Raw genomic sequence first — 25,833 nt, 5'->3', positions numbered from 1 at the left:
ACTCCCACCAGAGAATCCTGCTGGCCTGTCTTGGTGTCAGTGATCAATTTCTTCTTTAGTAGCCGTCGATTCTTCATGGTTATTACAAGCATGAGCATATGCAACCAGCATACGAGGTCTCACTCACGGCTCTTAGGACAAATATAGAGCTTATTACCAGAGCTAGTTTGCATAAAACCTACCTGTGCTGAACCGTCTTGGCTTCATATCTGCCCCCATGTTTACACAGACTCCGTTCTTTCACCAATATCTCTAGAGAAATAAACCTTGTTTAAAACTGCTTCAAAATCAAAGTCACTCTGGACTGAGAAGGTCTTCTGGGGTGGGGTGGGGAGTGAGGTCAAAATTCTGTATGTCACTGACGTAAAACACTACTTGAAGATGTCTCAAAAAAGAAAAAAAAAAAGAGCTAGGTCGTTGTACTACAAGAGAACGTGATGGATGGAGGGGCTGGTGCCTAAAAGCACTTCACTTCGCTTTTCTAAATGTTTCCTGTCAACACAAAGGGAATAGGCTCAGGAAGGCTTAAGTTAGTGGATGCACGATGAAGGAGAATATTTATCTTTTGCTCTTGAGCTGTAGACTATTCAGCATTAGAAAATAGCACCAACTCAGTCTCCTAACATGCCCGGGGCCCTAGGACTGAGGAGGATTCTGATTTAATGGGCAGCTTCCACCATCTGTCAACGGGACTGCTGAGCACCAATTACGCAAATAGCAGCTCCCCAAACCCGAGGAGCAGAACACTTTAGAACCATTTGCACAAGATGCAGTCCTGGGATCACTGGTCAAGAAACTGTGTGTGTGCAAACCGCTTCAGTGAGCAGTCACAGTGATTTTTCTGGAGTGGAGGTTTCCAATCCAGCCAGCATTTTCTCTGTGGTCAGTGAACCACTGCAGCAGACAGGCTTACAGAAGTGATCCCAGAGAGTCACCTCCGCCCTCCTCCCTGATTCATATGGCTTCTAGAAAGACATCACTCAGGTTGATGTAAAGGACACCATTGATCAAGGCTCAGACCCAACTATGGGTAAAGAAGAGGAAAAATTGAAGGGCCAGACTTATATATACACCTTATATAATACATTGACGACAACATGAAAGTATCTAGAGTAATACAAATAACAGTGGGATGCCTCCAATTTCCACCGTGAAATAATAATCATTGTCTAGACACATTGTTAGCATATCCAAATAAAAGCATATCTTCCTCCAAATCCATCGAAAACAATGCAGTACCTCATATCTCTATAGCTTGCTTTACATATGAAAACTGTAAGTTCATCCACTAAATGGAGACTGTTTCTTACACACATCTATCTTTGCACCTTTATATCCGATATGACAGGCAGGTTAGGCAGGGTGGCAACATGTGTGGAAAAATGAGTCCGGTGCCCTGAGACTCAATATATAGCTTTGTACATATCCATGTGGGCATGGACATATTTTCTAAGCCTGAAATTCCCTCACCTGTAAAATGAGGAAACTAATTTTTCATGCTCGGGATTAAAATGATAAAATTATTTAAAATCACTCTTTTGGCTACTTCTATCATGTACAATTCAACTTTCAAGAGTCCACTTTGAAGCGCCTTTGGGTGTAAATTATTGGAGCTTTTCTTCTAGAATTCTTTAGCTTCCAGCATCAGCTTATCTATCCTTTTCAGGATAAATCCGTGTGTGTGTGTGTGTGTGTGTGTGTGTGTGTGTGTGTGTGTGTACCCTTGGATGCACATATGCACACATGTATGATTCGATAAGTAGCAATAACTTAAAATCTAAACATGGTGCATAGACTTCTTGACTTTTAACTCTTTTTAAATTTGTATTATTGTTTACATCCTGACCTCAGTTTCTCTTCCCTTCTCTCTTCCCAGGCCCTTTTCCCCAAACTTTCCTTTCCCCCTGACCCCCGCCCCTTCGATTCACACCTGTTTCTCTTCAGAAAAGGGTAAGCCTCCAGTGAATATACACCAAACATGGCATATCACATTGCAGTACGACTAGGCACCTTTCCTCCTCTTGTAAGGCCAGATTAGGCAACATAGTTTGAGGAAAAGGGCCCCCAAACCAGACAAAAGAGTCAGAAACAGCGCCTGCACCCATTGTTAGGAGTCTTACAAGAAGACCAAACTACGTATATGCAGAGGGCCTAATCAGTCCTGTGTAGGCTCCCTGGTTGTTGGTTCAGTCTCTGTGAGCACCTTTGAACCCAGGTTAGTTGATTCTGTGTGTTTTCTTGTACTGTCTTTGACCACTCTGATTCCTACAATCCTTCTTCTCCCTCTGCATAATGTTTGGCTGCAAGTCTCTGCATCTGTTTTCATCAGCCGCTGGATGAAGCCTCTCTGATGATAATTGGGTAGGCACCAATCTATGAGTTCTATCTAGAGCAATAAGACAACTGAAGATGATCAAGGGGAAACAAATTGGAAAGAAGTTCAAGTATTGCTACTTGCAGATGATACGATAATATACATAATCAACCCCAATAATTCTAGTAGAGAACTCTGAAAGCTGATAAATACCTTCAGCAAAGTGGTTGGATACAAGATTAACTGAAATATAAAATCAGTCATTTTCCTATTTAGAAATAGACTGAGAAAGAAATAGGGAAACAACACCTTTCACAATAGCCACAAGTAATTTTAAATACCTTGACGTGAAGTCTAACCAAGCAAATAAAAGACCTGTATGATGAGAACTTCAAGCCTTTGAAGAAACTGGAAAATATATCAGAAGATGGAAACATCTCCCGTGCTCATTGATCAGTAGGATTAACAGTGAAATTGGCCATCTTACCAAAAGCAACCTATAGATTCAATGCAATTCCCTTTAAGATTCCAACACAGTTCTTTACAACCCTTCAAAGAACAATACTCAACTTCATGTGGAAAAGCAAAAAAACCCAGAATAGCTAAAAGAGTCCTGCACAATAAGAGAACTTCTGGAGGACTCACCATCCCAAATTTCAATTTAGCTGGACTACTGAGCTAAAGTAAGAAAAACTACCTGGTATTGGCATAGGAACTGACAGGTTGATCAATGGAATCAAATAAAAGACCCAGATGTACGCACCTGTGGATACCTGATGTATGACAAAGAAGCCAGAATTACACAGTGAAAAAAAGATTTTTAACTTTTACTCAGCATTTTTCATGGAAAAAATCTGTCCCTGTGTTTGGCACTCAAATCCAGTAAAGATGTATTTGTTGAACAGAGAATTTATTTAATAAATCAAGGGATGAATAGCGGGGGGAAATGAATATTCACAGCAATTTCACAAAGCTTGTTCATCCAACATAAAGTTGAGACTCTTATTACACTTACAGTGTGGACAGATACAACCCAAGAACTGGATGTGGGAGACAATGACAGCGTTTGATGCTGTTGTGCTAAACATTGCCATGCTTTTTGCATTCCTTCCACCATCTAATAACCTGTTCTATGTGTACTGACTTTTCCTATTGGCCTTAGGATAAATTAGAAAGATTCACAATTGGTGAAAACAGAGAGCACAAGTGTCTGTGGAATGCCCAGCCTCAAATGGGACAATTGGTATCATACCTCCTCTCCCAGCAATTCAAGGAACAATGCAGAAAAGGAGGCAGATGTCTCTAGGAGCAGGAGGTCAAGGAGGATTGGGAGAAACAGTGTTTTTTGGACTTGACAGTACATGAGGGCTGCACTTTGAACTTGTGATAGTTGTACTTTCCTGAATAAGACCGACACAAGGAAAAGGAAATCAGCAGTCCCATATGGGGAGGGGAATAGTACACACATTGAGTAGCCACTAACAGCAGATGGGTGCTAGAGGAGAGAGAGTCAGTTTCCTTAAGGAGTGTGGTTCATGGTAAAATGATAATTCCAGGAGATGACTCTAATCCCTTGTGTATATGGGCAGCACTAACTGGGCTATTCACTTACAGGTGGGTATTAGCTGTTAAGTCATTGAATGGTTGGACCAGTTATTTAACCCCTTCGAAATTCACTCTTCTATAAAACGTTGATGCTCCTATGAGTCAGCTTGTAGGGAACATTGGATCAAGTATGGCATGGTGACGAAAGTTAAGAGTACAGATTCAGATAGGTCAGAGTTCAAATCTCAGCTTAACCTTTAAAAGACATATGCCTTTTGTTAAATTAAATGAGGCATTTCTACCTCCTCTCAACATTAATGAAGTGGTTATTTACATTTTATGTGTATGAATATGTGTATACAGGACAATGACACACAAAAAAAAAGTATGTGCATGTGTATGGAGACCAGAGTAAACCTTGGGTGTGGCTCCTGAAGAATCCTAACCACCTTGCTTTTCAGACGGGGCCCTTTATTGATTGGCCTGGAGCTCACTAAGTAGGAGAGTTGGCCAGCAGGGCCCAGAAGTCAGTTTCAACTTCCCCAGTACTAGAATTGCAAGTGCAGTACCCACACTCCTGTCTGGCATTTTCACACAGATTCTGAGAATCAAAGTCAGGTCCTTTTGCTTGCAAAGCAAGCGCTTTGCTAATTGAGCCACTACCATCCCTGAACTAGTTATTTTTTTATTTCCATTTTACAAAGTAGAGAGCTGAGGAGGGTTCATAAGGAGGTCACTTTTCCTGGTCCTACCACCTCATCAAAATTGCAGAGCACAAGGCTCAGACTTGGCCTCTAATTACTCCGAGTGTAAACGCAATGGCTTCTGGGGGCATTTAAACGAATGTGTGTTCTTTACCAGTCAAAGTGGATCATGAGTTACGGCTGCCTCAGAGGGTTAAAGGATCCAGGGAGATAAGTAGAGAGCTCTTTGCCCAGTGTCTGGTAGCTTTTACTATTACAGCAAAGTGGATGTTTGGAGTGAATTGAGAAATTATCGAATGGAAGAAGGAACTCAACTTCATGTTTTCACACCTCCATAGAGCCCTCCCTCAGCGCTCTCTGAAAGAGAGATGGGAAATGGGCACTGCAAAGCTGTTTTTTAGTGACCGAGATCAGAATCCTGATTGCCACAGAGCAAGGATACAAAAAGAAAAAAAAGTACAAAAGAACGAGAGAATCCAGGAGTGATGGGATGTTCTCTGCCCTGATAGTAAATGGAGGGTAACTAAGGGAACATATTCTTTTTTCAAACTCCTCAAACAGAAGACAAAATGGTTGCATTTTATTTTATGGCTAGATGCTTCTACACAACTGTTTTTAACTGCTATATATTCTTTAGAGCATGTGTTTGCAAATATTCTTCTGCAAAGGGCCTGAGAGCAAATAATTTAGGCTTTTCCAGCCAAGGATTCTTTCACAAATACTTGGCTCTTGCATAGCAGTCTACTGTGAGAGTAGCCACAGATGAGAGACCTATGTAAATAAATAATGGTAGATTACAGTAAAATAGTATTTATTGACAAAAATCTGGTTTTATAAATTTTTATGTCACGAAATAGTTTTCGTCATTTGGTTCTTTTTACAAAACCATTTGGAATGAAAATGGCACTCATTCCTTCTTATGAAGCAGGCCATGGGTTGGCTATAGTCATTAGTCTGTTATATGGTTGCCTCTGCTTTAGATTCATAAGCTCCCCTGACTTTGGATTTTAATACAAATGCAGATAGTACAAGGGCCAGGGCTCTGGCTACTGCAGGTTCTTGCCAGAACCCATGTCCTCCATTACTTGACAACCCCCCCCCCGACACACACACACAGACATACCCATGCCCTGTGTGCTCAGGGAGAGCTACAATCATTTCCCAGACTCCTGCAAAGCTCTTTCAACCTTATATTTGAGAGAAAATTCTCATTGCAAGTATAGAAGGGGCTCATGGCCTGGGCTATATGTCTGGCCAGTTTTGGTCACCAGGGGAGAAGGTTTGATTTCTCAGGCTGTTATTTCTAAAATTGCTTATTCTCCAGGTGACTCTCCCATTTCTGAATGTAGTCTGACCTTCAGTCTCAAAATATCAGGGTTAATTCTTCCTTTTTAAAGCTAACAGCACAAGAGCAGATTCAGAAAGCCTGCTGCTCCCTGCCAAACTGGCACCCAGAGTATAAACCAACCCTCTGGGAAGGAGGACTCTCACCAGAAGGTTTGCTAGGGCAGGACCAGAGCAACCCACACTCCCCCAACAACAAAGCAGGGATCTAAATCCAAGGCAGCCAGGGCGAGACATCCCTTTTGGCTTTCTGACACCTGATAAGCTGCTCTGGAAGGAAAAAGCTACCACAGTATGCACAAAAACCTAGAAGAGCTTTCTAATGTTTGAATATTTCATCTAAAATTAAACCAATCCTTTCTTTGAAGGAAGTGGACTCTCTAGGTATTGGGTTTATTCATGCGCCTTTTGGAAGCCTTTGGTTCCGTTGCAGATGTGTCATAGTTTGAAACTGCAGTGTTCCTCTCAGGCCTCAGGTTTTGCATGCTTCTTCCCTGACTGACTCCATTTCATGAGACGGTAGATCTCTAGGAGGAGGAGCCTAGCTAGAAAAGGTAGGTTATTAAGGGCAGACCTTTGAAAGTTTTACCTGGACCCTGGTCCCTACTCCATTTCCTGATGTAGCATGACAACCGCCTCTACCACATGCTCCAGTGGCCTGAGCTTCTTCACACCTTCCCCACTGGACACTGTGAGCCTTAAATTGTTTTTGCAGCAACTGCCTGGCAGGTGAATTCCCACACATTCCCTGTCCCACATGAGTGCAGGTGCCTACAGAGACCAGAGACGTCAGATCCTCTGAAAGCTGGAGTCACAGGGAGTTGTGAGCCACTGGATGTGAGCACTGGGAATGTAATTTGGATCCTTTGCAGGAGGGGTAAGTGCTCTTAATCATCAAACTATTTCTCCATCCTCAACACTATTAATTTTAGATTTATGCACGTGAAAAGCATCCTTTAGAAAAAAACCAATTAAGATAATGAAAGAAAACTTTGAGGTTTAGTAAACAGTTGCTAAGAGAAGTAGCACCAAAGTGATGGCATTCTACAAGGGTTACCAGGTCCTCACTTGTATGTCCTTTAAAGCTCATGGAACTCATTACATCATGCAGATCTAACAGCAGGATAGTTGGTGTGGGTCTGTCTTCAGCTCCTCTAAATTCAATCATTTTAAGAGAAACAGGAGTAGAGGTTTAGTGGATTAGTCACAACAGGCCATTAGTCTCTGCGTTCTCAGTTGTAATCCAGCCTCTGCCAACGTGACTGGGGAAAAAAAATCTCACACAAAGCCGGAATGTTCAGAAAAATCTGTAAAATAGACTCCCTAGAGAAATACTCAGGGCACAGTTTACTTGTCTTTACTTAACATCAACACAAGCAGCATTTGTCATCTGTCCTTTCTCATGTTGGCTTTTCTTTTATGCCATTTTGCTAAATTGTTCAGACCTAATATTTAAAAATGAGCCATGTCACAATGCCAGCACTAGCCCAGCATTTAATTATCATTTTAAAAATCTTTCCCCCAAGTGAATATTAAACCAAATCAAAGCTATGTTTTTCATTTGCAAACCCATTGATGAAAACATGCTTGAGGTTGCTATGTGCACAAATTAATACTTGGAGAAAGCCGGCAAGACTGATCCATGAGCAAAAATAAAGAAGTCGGTTTGCAAGAAAAGTGAGTGACAATCTTCGAGCATGTAAGGTCAAGTAGTCTATTTTCTTCTGAAAACGGATTGTCATCTGATACTTAATTTCTTTATTGTTCTGGCCAACAGTCAATATTTACTAAATAAAAAGATGATGATGATGATGATGATAAGGAGGAAGAGAAGTATCAACAGGAGGAGGAGGATGGTGCTGATGTTGATAACAAGAGTAGGAAAATCCTTTGAATCAGGGTTCTGTTTAAGCCTCTCCTGCCAAAGTTGAGTTTTTACAGGGTGGCATGAGACAGCACACACGGGAAACCTTGACAAGTTTAAAGCATAATTAAAATGGAAAAGGTGTCCATTAAATAAATAAAATAAAGAAAAATGTGGTTAAACCCGGTAAAGTGTCTACGAAGAGCCTTCTAGGGAAAACCATAATTAACTTCCCTCTTGCTACCTTTAAAATTCCCCAAACATCCTAGTTCCCCTGAGTGAATCAAATTTAACCAACCTTAACTGATTATGTTCTATACACAGCCACTGTGCTAAATACTTCTGCATGCATTGGCTCATTTAATCCCCATGTTCTACACAATATTGCCAAATTCCTAATTTTACCCAGTGCGTCTTGCTTTTTTAGCTTGTGCCATAACAATTAGCAAACCTCACTAGGTACCAAGTGCAATCTACAGCTCAAGCAGCACTCTATAGTTTTTAAAACATCCATCTCCCCTAATATTACAAACAGATACTATTGACTGCAGTTAATAAATGACATCATGACACTTACTAACAGATGAGGTCACACAGGAACTAACAGCAGAATTAAGAGTAAATTAAAAAAAAAGACTATACCAAATTCTCAACAAATATTTTTTATGTAGCAGCTAGTGTCTATCCTCACATTATTCCCCAGGGTCTTGCTATCAGTCTACAATGTCACACAAAAATCACCGTCCTACAAGTAGAATTTAGGCTATCCTCATATACTCCTATCTCATGCTTTCCTATCTAGAAAGTCACTTTTCTGTTTACAATCTCATGGTTCTGCCTGGGGCTGAGGACATGGCCCAGTGGGCAAATGTGCCTGGTACACAACCGCAGGGACATGAGTTTAAATCCCAGAACTACTTCAATGTTGGCCAGATAGTGCTTATGTCTATAAGGCTTTCATTCCCATGGGGAGATGGGAGGTAGAGGCAGGAGAATCACGAATCCCCTGAAGTTTGTAGGCTTGCACCCGGTTTATGGAGCAGAAAAACAATTTAAAAGGCCCCGTCTCAAACAAAGTAGAAGGTGAGGACTAACAGCCCAAATTGTCCTCTGACATCCACACCATGTACATGCCATGCCGCCGTTCATACACACCAACACACACACACACACACACACACACACACACACACACACACACACACACTCATAAAACCCCACAAAACCCTCTATTACCTCTTCTCCCCCAACACATGCACACACTAAAGGTATTTCTATACTTTAAAACTTGCTACTTTGGCTTCTCAAGACCTAGCGACATCTAGTATCAATAAAAACTCTGCAAAATCCTCTTAGCACTCTGCAATGGCCATGTTAGGTAGGATAGGCTTGTGATTTTAAAGAACACTGAGGATCAAGGCAGGGGTGGGTGACTGACTCCACCCTACAGAGCTAGCAAGCTAACAATAATTATGTTAGGTCCAAACTCCCATCCCAATATTTTCTGCAAATCAGCTTATTCTCTTGCCCCAAGTATCTTAATAAAATTATGTTCCAGGAATATTACCCAGGTCTCAGACTTCTAGGCCCAAGAGAGGTGTGTGCTCTTACATGCAGTTTTCTGTCTCTGGTCTGACTTGCAAATTACAGTGGCATCTTAGTGCCAGAGCTATTTGGTTTTGGTTAGGTAACTTTCAGGGAAGGGGGTGTCATTGTTAAAATAAACTATGGAAGTTTCACTATATTATATACACACTCAGGTCAAATGTAAATTTGAGTTTAGAAGCTTATAAACAGTTTATAATCAGGTTATCATAGCAAAACCAGATGAAATTTTATGAGTGAGAAATTGCAATTTGTTAGAATTATTTTGAGGAAGTAGTTCAATAGAAGTAATGATCTATAAAGATGAAAAGCTAACAAAAAGGCATAAACTTGAAACTACCCAACACTAAATAGAGCAAAATAATTATGAAAGGATGTCATTTTAGATGCATTAGATTATTTTAACAATATAACAAGAAATGATATTAGCTAATTGTGATGATAGGAATGAAAATGATCCCCATAGGCTCCTAGGGAGTGGAACTATTGGGAGCTGTAGCCTTGTTCAAGTAGGTGTGGCCTTGGTGAAGGGACTGGGGTAGGCGTTGGTTCAGAAGGCCAAACCATGCCCAGTTTTGCTCTCTCCTCCTGCTGCCTGTCAACCCAGATAAGGAACTTTCAGCTGACTCTCTAGTACCATGTCTGTCTGCGTGCCGCCAGCTCCGTGCCATGATGATAATGGACTAAACCTCTGAACTGTAAGTCTGCCCCAATTAAATAATTTTCTTTATAAGGGTTGCCACGGTCATGGTGTCTCTTCACAACAATCAAACCCTAACTCCGACACTAATTGTTCATCAAACCTTTTTGCCCTGAAATTGGGCACAAAGTTAGGCTAGGGACTCCAAGCTGTTCCACATATATGCTGACGACTGCTGGACAATTCATGTGAGCAAGAAGCTTCCAAGCCTTTTGTCCTTGGCTTTGGGATTCATCCGAATCTAAGATTTCCTGAACTGCTACGATAATGAAGCCACATGAGAAAATACTTGAGAAATAAAGTTTTCAAAAGCATGTCTATATGAAAGTTGCAATCTTCAAACTTTGATAAAAACAAATTTTGCCTATAGGAACTGAATATCTTGCCTAAATTTTTCGACACTTTTACACTATTTGCATTAAAATAAACTCAGTGAGTCGAAGCGTAAATCAGGTTTGTGGCTGCAAAACACTTCTATAATTTCTGCCTTGCCACCAGTAGAGATGAACGAAGGTCATCTCATTTGAATACACAATTAGCCTGAATACTAGGTGTCCAACACCTGTTTACTCATTAGTTCCCTCCATGTGCCTTACCTGTAATTGTAGCACAATGAAACACTATACTTGACATAGTCCCAGAGATTTCAAAAGCAGGAGAAGGACCATCAAAGACCACACCCACTGATATCTTCAAGACTGAAGGTAGCTGTCATTTAGGCTCAACTCTGCACTAATCCAATCTATAGAGCCAAAAGAACTTCTCCAAAAGGGGAAATCAGGGATTAGACTTGTTGCAAATATAGTGTGCGTGAGTGTGTGTGTGAGTGTGTGTGTGAGTGTGTGTGAGAGTGTGTGTGTGAGTGTGTGTATGTGAGTGTGTGTGAGTGTGTGTGTGAGAGTATGAGTGTGTGTGAGTGTGTGTGAGAGTGTGTGAGTGTGTGTGAGAGTGTGTGTGAGTGTGTGTGTATGTGAGTGTGTGTGAGTGTGTGTGATTGTGTGTGTGAGAGTGTGTGTGTGAGTGTGTGTGTGAGAGTGTGTGTGAGTGTGTATGAATGTGTGTGTGAATGTGTGTGTGAGTGTGTGTGTGAGTGTGTGTGTGTGAGAGAGAGTGTGTGTGAGTGTGTGTGAGTGTGTGGCTTTTCACTTTGTATTTTATTCTACAGGGGTTTGAGTCACAGCAGCTGAGGGCTGGGTTATTATGGTGAGTTAGCTGACAAGGTAGCATACCACTCTTCATACCCAGGGCAAGCAGGGGAACAAGAATACCCTCAGATACTCTGACCACACCTCTGTGTGTCTCCTGACCACATACTCTGGGAATCAGAGGCTAACAAGAAGAACATTTTGTCTTTAAACTATCCTCTTCATTATAATTAAAATAGCAAGACAGCAATAGTATCCAGGTGATCATTTCCACACTCTGGTTAAGGTCAATCAGGTGAGAATGCCTGCCTTCTACAGCCGCTCTACTCTGTTCCTTCAGCTCCAAGGCCCTTGGTAGTTCTCCTCTCCAGTAAGAAGTAGTCAGATACTCTACTCTTGTTTACACAAACCCAGAGAATCCATATGTTGGCTAATATCAATCATCAGCTTGACAAGATTTAGAATCACCTAGAAGAAAAATCTCAGATGTGCCTGTGAGGGAGCATTGAAAGTCTGGGTTAACTGAGGTGCGACGGTACTCCCCACCCCCAAATAAGCACAAGAAAACAAGCTGGGCACCAGCATTCATTGCTCTTTGTTGGTGACAACAGATGCAGTGTCACCTGCTGCCTCATGTTCCTACTTCCATGGCATCCCAGATGACCTGGACCCTGTCTCAGAACCGTGAGCCAAAAAGAACTCCTCCCTCCTTAAGTTACTTTTTCCAGGATTAAACATGATAGGGTAGGAAATAACACGAGAAGTCACATTTTCTTCTGACATAAAGTCTGAAAACACCATAGCCACCAGTCATTTCCTATAATTATATTCAAGGGTCAAAGGGGGAACTTTCCATGGACTACTCTAGTAAATTACTAACTAAAGGACACTGAGCTTCCTGATTTGCTATTTTCTCCCATGATGCAATGCATGGCATTCCTTGAAAAACCCCTCTACCCGGGACAGAAAGGACAGCAATAAGGGAACATACTGAATCCCTGAATCTAGAAGTTCATGTCTTTCCTCTGCTGTCATAGGACAAAAAGGAGATGAAATACATGTTAACCAAATGTGAGTGCCTACCTTAAATTCAGATGGTTTGACTAGCAAACTTATGAGTTCATTGTACAAAAGAAAGACAAACCTATCCAACAGATTGCCCCCCCCTCTTTTTTTCCAACTCCTTGCACATTTGAAAGTTTGAAAATCTACTGGTAGAAGCACATAACAGTAGCAAGAGGATACCTGACACGGGTATCTGATTTACCTCTCCTTCCTACAATATGACTTTGTCTCTCATTCTCTCATGGCATCAAGAATTCTAAATCACTCCTATCTCTGTTCATTTATGCATTAATCGATTTGTTCATATTGGGCCTCTTCTAAATGTCAGGCACTGGCCTGGGCAATGAGAAATGCAAGCCACAATGCTTGCATAGCACAACATGTACTTTCTGCAAGGACCAATGTCAACGTATTTTGTTCACTACATTTTACCATATGTTTGGACCACTGCCTACATTACGAGGGATCCTTTCATTAGCTTTTGTTTAATGAATAGCCAAGCATATTAAACACTGGGCAAAGAAAACAAAACCAAAGAAACCTGCTGTAAATATTATTCCTTAGCATTGATTTTTTAGAGTCCTATGAGTCGTTCATTGTTAATCCCAACTTCAGAGCAAAGGGCTTCACTCCCTCTGTAAATTCTGCCATCCACATTATTTTCACTGAGGGTACAAGGTAGCTGTGTCTGTAGTGAGGACACAGAGGGGAGGAGCAGAATGGAAATATGTTGACTCATATCCTCCAGTAAATGTGTTTATTCCAACTCTGACATCATTGCCAAATGTGCTGCAGAGCCAGCAAAACGTGGCTCTGGAAAACTGAGCTGAAAGTCCCAAGCTTCATTTCCTACTGCCAGCCCCTTTAAGCCACTGGGCATGAAGTATTGGACAGAGTTAAGGATGAATTCTGCATCTGCTATGACAAAACTGTCACCTTTCCCAGACCAGGAGGCGAAGACATTTGTAGGCTACCTCCTTCATAACAATAGATAATTTCTCCTCTGCCATCCTGATGGCTCCTTCGTGCAAATGTAATCAACCCCAACCGCTGGATACGCTATTAACAGCGGAATCCCACTAATAAAGACAATCACGGCTTTGTAATAAAGGTAGTTCTAGACCCCTTGTCATTACTGGGAGATCCGCCCCCAAACTTTGCATCCTTTAAAGTTGTATTTAAAATTATTTGGGATGAAAACTGCAAAAAGAAAAAAGGAAGGAAATGCTCAATGATGAAGTAAATTAGGTGCTGCTTGAGAGGTTCCAAAACATGGGTAGAGCAATAGAGTTCTGGATATTTCCCCTAAAATATAGACGCTTAATAATAAACCATATAAGGAAATTGAATACTGTACTCTATACCTGTGTTTCTTCTATAAGGAAATTGAATACTGTACTCTATGCCTGTGTTTCTTCAGACGGTTCTGGGAAGCCATCTGGAACCAGAAACAACACTGGAAAATGCTTAGTGATCTCAGCCAAATGGGGCATGGCTAAGCCAGTGCCATAAACATTTTCTTGACGGGTCTTTTCCTAATGAAGTGAGTGATCAAACACCATACTCTTCTGGGTTTCAAGCAGAGACCTTTCTGACACAGAGTGGCTCTGGGCAGTTTTCTCTGGCATTATTATTCGCCAAGTGTCACTGTTATTGAAGCCGTACTTTCTGAGCACATTTCCATCTGACCTCATCCACTCTCTCGTTATCACATTACCCTTGTGACACCCACTGAACTCACAGTGACCCGTTTCCTGGTTGTGCTCTTGCAGACACTGGTTCCAGTACTGCTTCTCCATCTTACCCCTCCTGGTTAATCAGCACAAATCTTCCAAGCCAACTCTTAACATCAAGACTCAGCCTAAGCCTACCCTCTTCTTCTTACCTGCCCCCACCTGCAAAATGAGTCAGATATTCCTTCTTTGTTCTCACTACCTTTACCCTTATTACAATATTTACCATACACCTTGAAAAATCATCTCTTAGTATGTACATAATAAGTTCTTGCAGGGAAATTTCAGTATTTGACTCATTCTGGTTGATTCCAAATGCCTGAAAAGATTGGGGCAGGCTCAATAGACATTGTATGATGGGGTGAACACAGGAAACTATTTTATTTTAGGTCTGTATGTATTTATATATCTATAGATAAACAGTGATGCTAGGTGATAAATATAGATAGATTAGATAGGTAATAGATATAGGTATATGATTAGATAGATGCTAGATAAATAGATGATAGGTAGTTAGAGATAGATATATAGATAGATGCTAGATATCCTCCTCATAGGAACCATTAAAAGTACCATTAAAAGGATACAGTGAGTTTGTAATTTGATGGATCATAAACATGTTTTCCCAACTGAAAACGCAATATACTATGCAGAGTATAGTTAGGTAAAACTGAGGCAGAATATTGGGTAGTGGCTTGACCTCCTGTTTCCTGCAAGGGTGGCATCTGTTGTATAGCCTAAAGCTTCATGACACAAAGGTACAAGTAGAGTTTTCCTTCTTTGCCTTTATCTAATTAGCAAATACAATTATTATTATTCAAGTACAATGTCAAGATATTTTCATTTGCTTAATATGCAAACATCAAAGTAAGGCTGGGTCCCAATAGTTAGGAAAATGATTCTTTTTTTTTTTTTTTTGGTTCTATTTTTCGGAGCTGGGGACCGAACCCAAGGCCTTGCGCTTCCTAGGCAAGCGCTCTACCACTGAGCTAAATCCCCAACCCCAGGAAAATGATTCTTTGTGTCCCTTGGGATGTGCCATATTATCTTAACTGATTTAGGAAGCTAGAGAATTTTGTTGTTGCTGGATCTGGGGCTTGTTGTTGTTGTTGTTTTGTGGTGTTTGTTTTGTTTAAGGCTGGAACTCACTATATTGCTAATGGCTGGAATTTTTAAAATGATAATTAATTCTGTGTATTCTGTCATCAAGAATAAAGGTGATGAGGAATGAAGAGGGAGTCGGGCTTCCAGGCTACTGCTTCCGATATTCAAAGTACAAATGTTCTGTGTAAGTCACACACAAAATAGATTACATTTTTTTTATTCCCTGTGCTCCTTGTAACAAAAATACTAAGGTCTCAACATTTCATCTTGGCTTGGGAGACCTTCCTTGTGACTGCAGCTTGGTTTGTAACCCTGGTTCCAGCCAATTATTTAAACCCTTGAGTTCATATGCCCAGTTCACTTCACTCTTGACATTTTTGCTTTGTGCTATGAACATATTATTTCCTTATGGTTTTCCTCGTCCATCTTGCCCTTTACTTTGAAATCTCATGTTTTTTTTTCTAGTTCAGATATTTTCATCTGTATAAATCTTTCCCTTCCTTGCTTTTATATACTGAAAACTGACTGCTTTTCCTTCACACTCCCAGTATAACCTATAATCATTATCGTATAAAGGACTTAAACCAGGAATTGTTCAGTGTGTGTGTGTGTGTGTGTGTGTGTGTGTGTGTGTGTGTGTGAGAGAGAGAGAGAGAGAGAGAGAGAGAGAGAGAGAGAGAGAGTATAGAACAGTATTGAGCACAGAAAATGGCTGAAGGATTGCATGACATTTACAAAAATTTTTTTCAAGTATTAGAAGCAATGTTTATTATTGATATCAGTCATGATCAAATATAGTTATTTGTGCTGGCTAACTTCAGTTCATTGTGCAACTACTGCATGCCAGACACAAGGGCAGATTGTATGTGCATGTCTCCAGTCTTCACTTTTAGATTGAAAAGGGTTGTCACACTGAGACTACTTTATTTATCCAACACTACCACATAATGAATGACCTACCAGAGAATGGCTGACAAACTTGTCCTTCACCTGTGGGCTTCTGTTTGTTCCACAGACCATATTGATTCTCCCACAGGCAAAGTTTAACGCTTTGTTATTGTTGCGCAGATATTATGCTAGGCATTCAACCAATCCTGTTTTGTTATCTTCCTAGTTTCCTTGCTGTAACTACAGCGTCAGGTAGTGTCAACTCTGCATTTCTCCATAAAGAAATGAGAAAGCTCAACTCTTTCCACGTCACAAACCCTGAATTGTCTATGATCCCAAATAGACACAAGCTATGCCAAGTACAGCAGAAACCCAAAGTGGTCAACAGTAACTTGAGACCTCACAGCAGTTAGAATTGAGAACAAGTATGAAATGATCAAGTCATTGAATTAATGTGATGCTACATTACTTATTAAGAGAATCCTGAATGGTGTTTGCACACTGTACTTTCTAGTACTTTGGATTCCTAAGAGGGTTCTTCCTGACACCCCAGTGTCTATCAAAGCAAACCTTAGATACCTGCTGTGGCGTTTCTTCCTGGGCATTCACTCATACCTGATTCTTTGCTAACGTGATCTCCATTTCACTTATTCCACACTCAAACATCCATCTACTATCTTCATTTTCTTTCCTGGTCATGTTTTTCCCATTCATAGTATATATACTATGCATTAGACAATTGGATAGCATCCTAATGTTCTCTAACATTAGATATACTAATGCATTAGACTGAACTACACCTAAGCAATTAGGCTTTTTCATATAGTTTCATGTCACTTCATATTCTTTGCATGCCTCTCAACTTTGCTTTTATTGCTGTGTTTTAATCTTGGTTCAACCAATAATATGAACAATTTACATACGAAAAGCATGAAGGATGCTTTATCATTTCTGGTGTTGGTTCAAATAACCCTTTAGAAATAGACATGGCAAATAAATACTGTGTTTTGCAGATGAGAAACCCGAGACTGTAAAGCTAAGGCAATTGCCTATGTCATGTATGTAACTAGAGTAGGGTTGGGTTGTGGGTTAAGCTTTCTGGAATCCATATTCTTTCCTTTTTTTTTTTTTGGATTTCCTCTAAACTGAAATCTCAAATACAAATAGGGAATACTTAATGCAGGTGATGAGACAGGTGTTTGGTCCTAGTGTCTTCAGATGTCAGTTATTCAATCTGTCTGCACCCAAGGGAAGATTTCTCCACATGGACATTTCTCTTCCACTTTTGGGATTTTCTGTTACTTGGTAAGGTTTTCTCTACTCACTGCCTGGAGACTTTTGTCTAGGATGATGGTTATCTGTCACTGACTATGACATCTCACACAGCAAAATACTTTAAAGTAGTAAGTTTCAACCGATGCCTCATGACCCTCGCAGGGGTCACATATCAGATATCATAAAAGTAGAAAACTAAAGTTATAAAGTAGCAACAAAAATACCTTTATGGTTGGGGTCAGGTCAACTTAAGGAACTGTATTAAAGGTTCACAGCATTAGGAAGGTTGAGAACTACTGGTTTAAGGAAATCATATTTCTAATGACACATTTAGCCTGTAGGAATCGGGCTTGATTTTATTTAATGGAATATTATATTTCAAGACATAATGAATGCACGCGCATAGTTTTCTAATATGGAAGAACTTTAAAGAGGAGTCTATACTGATCTATACTACATAAGGATGTGGAAGAAGAATATGGAAGACCCTGTTGATCTTCGTATGAAGCACTATAGGTGACTGGGTGATATACAAGATGTCCCAAGCCTTGTTTTACTCAATACTGAGTGAAAAAAGAACAAATATAGAACATTCCTAATGATGCATTAAAATCTAATGCTACTAGTCTTGTTTGTATGAGAAATTCAATCAAGATACGCTTCTGGTTTGCCCAAATAGTTTCTTGAATGTGATATACATGTTCTGTTACAAAATGTACTGGCTACTGAGTGTGTGTGTATGTCTGTGTGTGTGTGTGTGTGTGTGTGTGTGTGTGTTATGCAAGCTTCCATGCATGTATGTGTATTATATGTATGTGTGTATTGTGTGTGTTCTATGTATGTAGGTATGGACGGATATGCACATGAATGTTTATGTGCATGTATGTGTATTATATGTATGTGTGTATTTGTGTGTGTTCTATGTATGTAGGTATGGATGGTTATGCACATGAATGTTTATGTGCATGTATATGGATATCAGAAGTCAACATTGGGTGCCTTCCTCAATTTTTCCATGTTATTTTTTGAGACCTGGCCCTGTCACTGAACCTGGAGCTCACTGATTGAGAGAAGCTGCCTATGAGCTCAGGGTATCTGCTTGTCTCACTTTCTCGCACGGGAATTACACCTTGCCTAGCTTTTTGCAGGATTGCGGGAGACCTCAACTTAGCTGTTCATGCTTGTACAGCAAGGACATTAACAAGTGAGCCATCCCCATGGTCCCTGACTGATGATTCTTGTTGTTTTTAATGAAGCCAACAGGGAAGAAAGAAAAGTCCTATCTACTCTATGTAAATCACTCGACATACAGTTAACATTTGTAGAAAATAAATATTAGTCGATATTGGTGTCTGCTCACTAGGTACTCACCAGACACTATGCTAAGTGAAAAATGATTAAACAGCATTTATCATCTCATCTAAGCCATACAATAATGTAGCACCCTACTATTACTTCTTTTCTATACACAAAACAATTAGCTTTTAGGGTAGAAAAGAATATGAGGTATGACTATCCTTTTCTTAAAGTGAATGATTAAAAGATGCCAGAGCTACTTGGGTAATAGTTTGATCTGATGGACAGATTTAAGTCCAATCCAGGAGTTATGTTACTACAATTCTAGCTTTCCAGTGTAAACTTACAGGATGAATTGCCTTAAACTTCCACTTCATGTTCTTGAGGCGTAACATTAATGTAGCATGAGTTATCCTTTCAATTAGACACAACGAACTTTTAAAAATCAAATACATAGAAAGAAAAAAAAAACAAACGTGAAAAGTCTTGAACCAAAATTTTAAAGGATATATGGCTTTTTTTTTTACTCAGACCTGGATGTGAATTCTCCAAACCTCTGTGGATTTTGGTTGCCCCACCTATAAAGCTACCTTCCACAAATTCTAAGAAGGAACAAATCAAAGTATCAACATTAAATCTAAAATGTGTGGTGCTGCCCCATAATTAAATGGCTGTTGCTGTTTTCATGAACAAACTGACAGAGTGTAGTTACGTAAGTGGGGAAGCAGAGTACATCGTACAAATTCAATCCGGCAGCTGTCTTTGGACCAGGAAATTCCCTCCTGTGTTGCTGAGCATCCATCCATTCTCACTGAGCTGAGCTGCCTTTGCAGAAAGCGAATGGTCCTCTAGCTAGCACAGAGGAAAAACGCAACGCATCCATTCTCTCCTCTCTCTCTCTCTCTCTCTCTCTCTCTCTCTCTCTCTCTCTCTCTCTCTTTCTCTCTCTCTCCCTTCTTTCTTCTCTTCCTCTCAGCCTTCTTTCCCCCTTCTTCCCTTCCTGGTCTCTTTATAGATCCCTACCACCTTACATTTTTAGCCAAATGACATCTGCATTTAGTTTCCAGACCATGGCATTCCTTTTTAAGCCCTGTTGTGCTGTCCCTAACTTGCCAAAATTGGTATGATCCTTCCAGTGGACAATGTATATGCTCCTTACTCAGCAGCAAGGTAACCCTGGCCAAATGGGCTCTTAGTCCTTTTGCCAACCAGATTATTTCAGCAGAGCAACAAAATAGACCAAGCCCTAGAATCATCTATATTTTATATGACATAGCCAAATAAAGGATAGAAAGAGGAAACTCCTGCCCCCTCCCCCCTCTGTGTGTGTGTGGGGTGGGGTGGGGTGTGTGTGTATGGGTGGCACTTTGAGTTAATAAAATGCTGAGTTACAAAGCCCAGAGAGTTCCTGACAGCAAAGACTACCAAATGAAATCCATCACATAGACCTTCCATAGGCAAAGTTACCACCAGTGTTTTCTTCCTGCAAACTGTTTATGCTGCAGATTTTTACTGGCCTTTCCCAGCCTCTGCTCCTCAGTAATGAAGCTGAGCCTAACCATGCATCATCCTTCACTGTCTGGTCATGTAATATGGATTAGCACCCATTCACTGACCAGGAGAGCTCACCCTAAGATGGTGAAAAGGTGCCCCCCCACTCCGTTTATGTTTCAAAACGTATGATAGTAGATTCTGTGATCAGAGGATTTTTGTTCCTTTTGGTAAAACTCATTCATGAGTAAATTAAAACTGCAAATCATAGAAACAGAAATGAGAGACCCAGGAAGGCCTCTCTGAGGCAACATTACTCAACTGCAGCACATCACATTCCTACACATCCTAGGGCTGTCAAATGGGAAGAGAAGAGCTCAAGTCCCCAAACTGTGGCAATCGTGAGTCATGATTGTCTCACTAATCAGAATTTAGACATCCATGAACTTCACAGAAGCAGCTCTGCTGCTAGGAGGAAAACCCCTTGGCTGCAGGGACCGAAGGGGCTTTCGAAGTCCACTGTGAGATGTGTAAACACACACTGATGCCTCCCACGAATCTCCATGAAGTGCAAATCGATGCAGATCCTGACCGAGCTCTCTGAGGGGAAACCTACTTTTCTGTCTAGCTCATAGCTGCTGGATTTGCTGGTGCTTTTTTCCTCCTCATTACATTGAGATGCTGATTATTTGGTAAATACATGCGAAAGGCCACACTCTCCATACACACTTCTTCTGGGGTGGAAATAACCTCCTCCTCATGTTTCTAGCTGAATAATTTAGCTGCTGACACACCGAATCAAATGCAGCCGTGACAGGTATCCCACTAATCAGGCTAAAAACAGACTTTTGCCCAGTTTTATCCCCCCACCCCTATCTCATTGCCTGGCAAGACTGAGGGTTGAGGTTGGGGACTAATAGGATTCTTAAGGAAGTCCAGCCCCTCATCCAATGTTATACTTTATTCAGTCTTATAGGAACTCAGGTGACTCTTCTGAAAATGGTTATGATACTAGAGAGATAGTAAAAGTTTATTTTCTAGGTAGTGAAATGATATAGAACAAGAGAAGGAGGGGGAGATACAGTAAAAGATGTGTAATATGGTCTTGTGAGATGCCACCCAGTCCATCCCTGGTCATAGGACTCATAAATCCTCAGAAGTCACCTCAATATTGATACTGGAAGATAGAGTACAATAGACTAAGAAATCCTACTGTGTGCTATAGCACAAGAATTCCCACTGTGTGTAAAAGGGAATGACCCGATTTCCCTTGTTGACTATGCGGATATAACTCTCTAAAGTATCCCTGTGACATGTTTTTTTAGTAGGGTGGCCAAGCTCCAAACATGATTTCGCATAGTATATTCCCATTCTGTCTTTGGAGAAGATTGAAATTAAACAGCAGTATTTAGAACTGGGTCCAAAGTAAAGACAGAAGGGTTTTAATAGCCAGATTCAGGTCTGATTTAGGAGGTGGTGACTGGCAAAGCTAAAGGAGGAGGCATGAAACCTGTCCTACCCCAGAGCTGCTTGTGCATGGCTGCTCAGACAGGCAGGGCTCCTGCTCATCTACCTACTGATACTTCATGGGAAGTTGGCTCAGTCCCTAATTCTGCAGAGGGAATGCAGGCAGAAGAGAGAACCGCAAATGGGCTACACCCTGAGTGCTTAAATGGCAGGTGCAAGGGAAAAGGTGTGGACGCTGGTCAATGGGAGGAGCCAAATGACTGGGGAAGATTTACATAGTTCCCTCCAAGCCTCAATTCCTGCATCAAGAAAGCTACATCTTGGAAATGACAGTTCCTCCCAACACAGGATACTCAGATACAGGCAGGCACAAAGCTGCCTTAGTCACCTCAACACCCACCCTGGATTCTTATTTGGAAAAGAAAAAAAAAAAGCTGGCACAAGTACCCGGTGATCAGCAACCCAGCCAGCACATCCTTGCTGCTGGGAATTAAGACCTTGATCTAAAGCAGCATTTATAATGCTGTATTGTCTCAGGTGTGTTTGGGATGGGTTTCAAACACCAGGATATGTTCTTCAGCATCTGGGGAAGGCAGGAGGAGGGGAGTAGTCCCCAGTCCCGCATCTTCCTGCAGTCTCTTTAAAGTGCCTAGATACCAAACCAAGGCTCTGCATCCATTTTGCCAGCAGGAACCACTGAGTTTGGGAACTTTGGAAGCCACGGGGTGGGGGTGGGGGATACCAAGGCTCAGATTTCGGCGCCAGAGTTCTCAGCCAGGAAAGCAGTTGAAAATCAACACCCATCTGCCTCCTCTTTTTCAGTCTCCATCCCTTCTCCCTTCCAGGACACCACAAAGATCCTACCCACAGCGGCACACCTACACACACACACACACACACACACACACACACACACACACACACACACGCCGGTGCACACACCCTTGGGCTTAGAAGGTCTTAGATTCATAAGATAGCAAAGCCACAGAACGAAAAAGGCCCGTGCCACCTCCCTGCTTCCCGCCCTAAGTCTGCACATGATAAAACCCCACACATTCCAAACACCACCATAGAACACAGCCCCCGCCAGTAACCCCAGCATGTCCCGTACCTGATATGCAGACGATGAAATTGGCTTGAAGAAGAAAAAGCACCTCCCAGACTATTTCCATCCTCTGATTCTCATTCCAGGTGCATCACTCGACGGGAAAACAGGGGGAAAGGGGGGAGCCCGACACGGTACACACATACACACACGCACTCACTCTCTAGAGAGCGCACACTCGCGCTCCCACCCGACAGCCGGCCAGGGACAGTCACCCCCAAGATCAATAACGCAGTTTGAATTGTTTCGGCAAATCTCCCCTTGGGCTCTTCGGATGTGCTCCCCAGATGTGCTGACACATGTCCGATGCCTCGTTGCCTCGGAGGTCTCCCTGCTCTTGTGTCTCTGCTCCTCTCACCAGCGGCGGAAACAGCACTTGCGGCGACCGCGGCGGCGGCGGCGGCGGCGGCAGCCACCTGAAGCCAACAGCGCTGGGCTTTTCTTGCAAAACTGAGACCCCGATCCTCCGGGCGCCCCAAGAAGACATAGACAACAGCCCCCCGCTGGGCCGAGCTGTGCAGTTTCGGGCTCTCGCCTTCTTCCGTCTGCTAGCTGGGCCCAGGTAGTCCGCGACAAGTTGCCCTCGAAGTCCGCCCCCCTTCACCGGGACATGGTCAAAAGGTGGCTTCTGTCTCTGATCAGTCCGGTTCTCCTGCTTCCGGAGAATGGGGGGAGAGGAGCAGACACCGCGCACAGAAAAAAAGAAGGAGAAGCGGGGATTATTGCCCGAAAACACGGGTCACCAGCTGCCTCCGTTGACCCTCCCTGCTCCCTAAGTCCTCGAGCCGCCTACCACCTCCAAGCTGGGTTCAGGCGATGCTTCCAGGATGCCGAGCCTAAGGCTAGGCTCCCGGGACTGGGGTGCGTCGGGAGCCTCACTGACTCCCCTCGTTGCACGCGCGCTTTCTGCTTTTCTGCTATTTTCCACGGCTCCCCAGACCCCGCAGTTGCCTGGCTTCCATCGCCCGCAACTAGCACCGCCGCCGAGATTTTCCGCAATGCAACTGCAGGGGTCGTTATTTCCTCGCCTACGGATCCCGACGCCTTCCCACTTGGAGAGGAGGAGGGCAGGTGGGGGCGGGAGCATGAGGAGGAGGGGGAGGAGAAGGCTCGGCCAGGTGAGCGTCCGTGCCGCCGCCCGGAGTCCCCACGTCAGCGGGGCGGCCAGGCACCCGGGGGCGGAGGCAAAAAGTCCGTCCCGGGTAGGGCGGTGAGGACCTTAGGAGCAGTAGCTGGGCGTCAGCACTTCAGGCTGCTGCCTCGGCCGGGACCCTAGGCGCCAGCCTTGGAACTCCGCCCCGCCCGGCTGCCCCGGTTCCCCTCCAAGAGCTTGGAGTTTCTTTTTTCTTTAAAAAGAACTTCTTGGCTGCTCGTTCACTACAGAGAAGCGGTGCGGGACTCAGCTTGGAAGGACTGCGCTGTGTTCATTCCCTCGGCAGCGGAATTTGAAGGATTTTTTTTTTCGTTCTTTCATAATCTATTCCCTGCCCTCTCCTTCTCGTCCCTCTCCTGCCTCCTCCTCCCTCTTCCCCCCTTCCTGCTCGGATGCCAGAAGAAGTCTACTTACCCCACTGTTATCTTCGCAGGTTCCCTGATCAGGTGCAACTCTTGCCCGCAAGTCCCTCACCTCCCTCCTCTCACAGCGGACGCTCTAAGTCCGGGTACCAGCGGCCGCCAAGCGCGTCCCTATCAGACCAGCTACGTGAGGAGCCGATGCCATCGGAAGCCCAGGCCTCCCGGGAAACGGGTTTCCCTTCTTGTTTTTCATTCACCGTTTTTCTTTAGCAAAGCTCTCAAACGCTTTGGTGGCTTTTGATGGACCCCGGGATACTCTCGGTCAGCGACACTCAGCAGCTTCCAGGGAAGGAGATTTCCCCAGCCACACCGCGCGCGCGCGCGTACTCTTGCCCAGCGCGCGGCTCTCTCGGGCCCCAGGGGAAGGAGGGGGCGGCGAGAGCACCACCCATCACCCAGGCGGAGCGGGAGCCGCCGGGTCTGCAGAAGGTCTAGCCCTGGAAAGGCGGCCTGGGGATGCAGGGTAAATGCTAGGAAATCCTGCGCTCCGGACTGTTTTCCTAAAAGTGCTAGGGGTGAACAGGGAAGGAAAACCTGCAGCAGATTCGTATGCGTCTATCAAGGCAGGAGTGTCTGGCTAAACCCCCAGACCTACCTCTTTTAGGGGTGCTGAAGAAGAGGAGGGCAGGGCAGAGGGAATCCCTGGAAAGATCTGGGATTTCTCGAGGAGCTTGTCCGGATACCCAAGTGTGACGTTGGGAGGTTTTCATAAGCGCGGATGAACACACACACACACACACACACACACACACACACACACACACACACACCAAACACACGCACAACCCACAGGGAATATTTTTGTACTTTTAAATTGCTGGTGTTTAGAAGCCATTTCACTGTGAGCCTCGGTCTAATAAGCATAGAAAGGGTGGATAAGTAGAAAGGAAGGGGTGGGAAAGAACCATGTTTTTGATCTGCACAGTAGATTTCAGCGAACACAGTGAATGAGGCATACAGACTGCGAGGCATCTAAGGGTGCGGCATAAGAGCCAAAGTAGTTACACCAGAGGGATCCCAGGATTCTTGAATGGAGTCTAGGGAGTCTCTTTGTACTGGGAAGTCTGGCGGCGTGAGGCTGGGGGATGGGGGTGGGGGAAGGCTGAGAGAGGAAGGAAAGCTGCTAGCTGACTGCAGGAACCAGAGTGTGCGGTTCTGCAGCCTCCGGGGATCTTAAAAAAGAACCTCTGGCAGACTTGCCTACTCTTTAAGAAGGAGGTGTGGCCGAGGGACTTTTTTTTTCCTTCTGAGACGACAGCCAAGGACTCCAGGTGGCCAGCGCATTAAAAATCGAGGCTCAGACGAAATAAATCCATGATTTTTAGGTAGAGAACTTTGAGGCTCAGCAGGAAAGACATTGAGACTTGAGAACATTAAAAGAACCAGAGATGGTGAGAATTAGCCCATTTGGGAAACATATAGGGGAGTATTTGTCTCCGTGCCTTGAAAGTATACAGCATGAAAGGGATTTTTTGAGCGGAGAGAGAAGAAAGCAGTTTGCCAAATATGAACAGATCCATCCTAGGGAGAGTTCAGCACCGCGGATAGCGACCTACCTTCAGTACCTCTGAGCTGATTTACTGCCAGCAGGAGAGCTTTCTCTATGGAAGTGC

At 43.0% G+C, this 25,833-nt stretch overlaps 1 protein-coding gene across 6 annotated transcripts in view; it reads right to left on the bottom strand.

Moving 5' to 3' along the window:
* Ca10 (carbonic anhydrase 10) overlaps positions 1–24,933 on the bottom strand; it is a 501,257-nt gene extending 476,324 nt beyond the window's left edge. The window contains exons 1-2 of one of the 6 annotated variants that reach the window (XM_087569188.1): positions 24,816–24,933; positions 22,652–23,300 (exon numbers count right to left, since the gene is read on the bottom strand). In XM_087569188.1, coding sequence (XP_087425314.1) covers positions 22,652–22,712 — 61 coding nt within the window. In that variant the 5' untranslated portion in view covers positions 22,713–23,300; positions 24,816–24,933. 6 annotated transcript variants of the gene reach the window in all.
* Between the last annotated feature and the right edge of the window lie 900 nt (positions 24,934–25,833).

The sequence above is a fragment of the Rattus norvegicus genome, chromosome 10 (assembly GCF_021556685.1).
Source record: "Rattus norvegicus strain SHRSP/BbbUtx chromosome 10, alternate assembly SHRSP_T2T, whole genome shotgun sequence".
NCBI lineage: Eukaryota > Metazoa > Chordata > Mammalia > Rodentia > Muridae > Rattus > Rattus norvegicus.
Note: the sequence above shows the minus strand (reverse complement) of the source record. Positions and strands in the feature narration are given on the sequence as shown.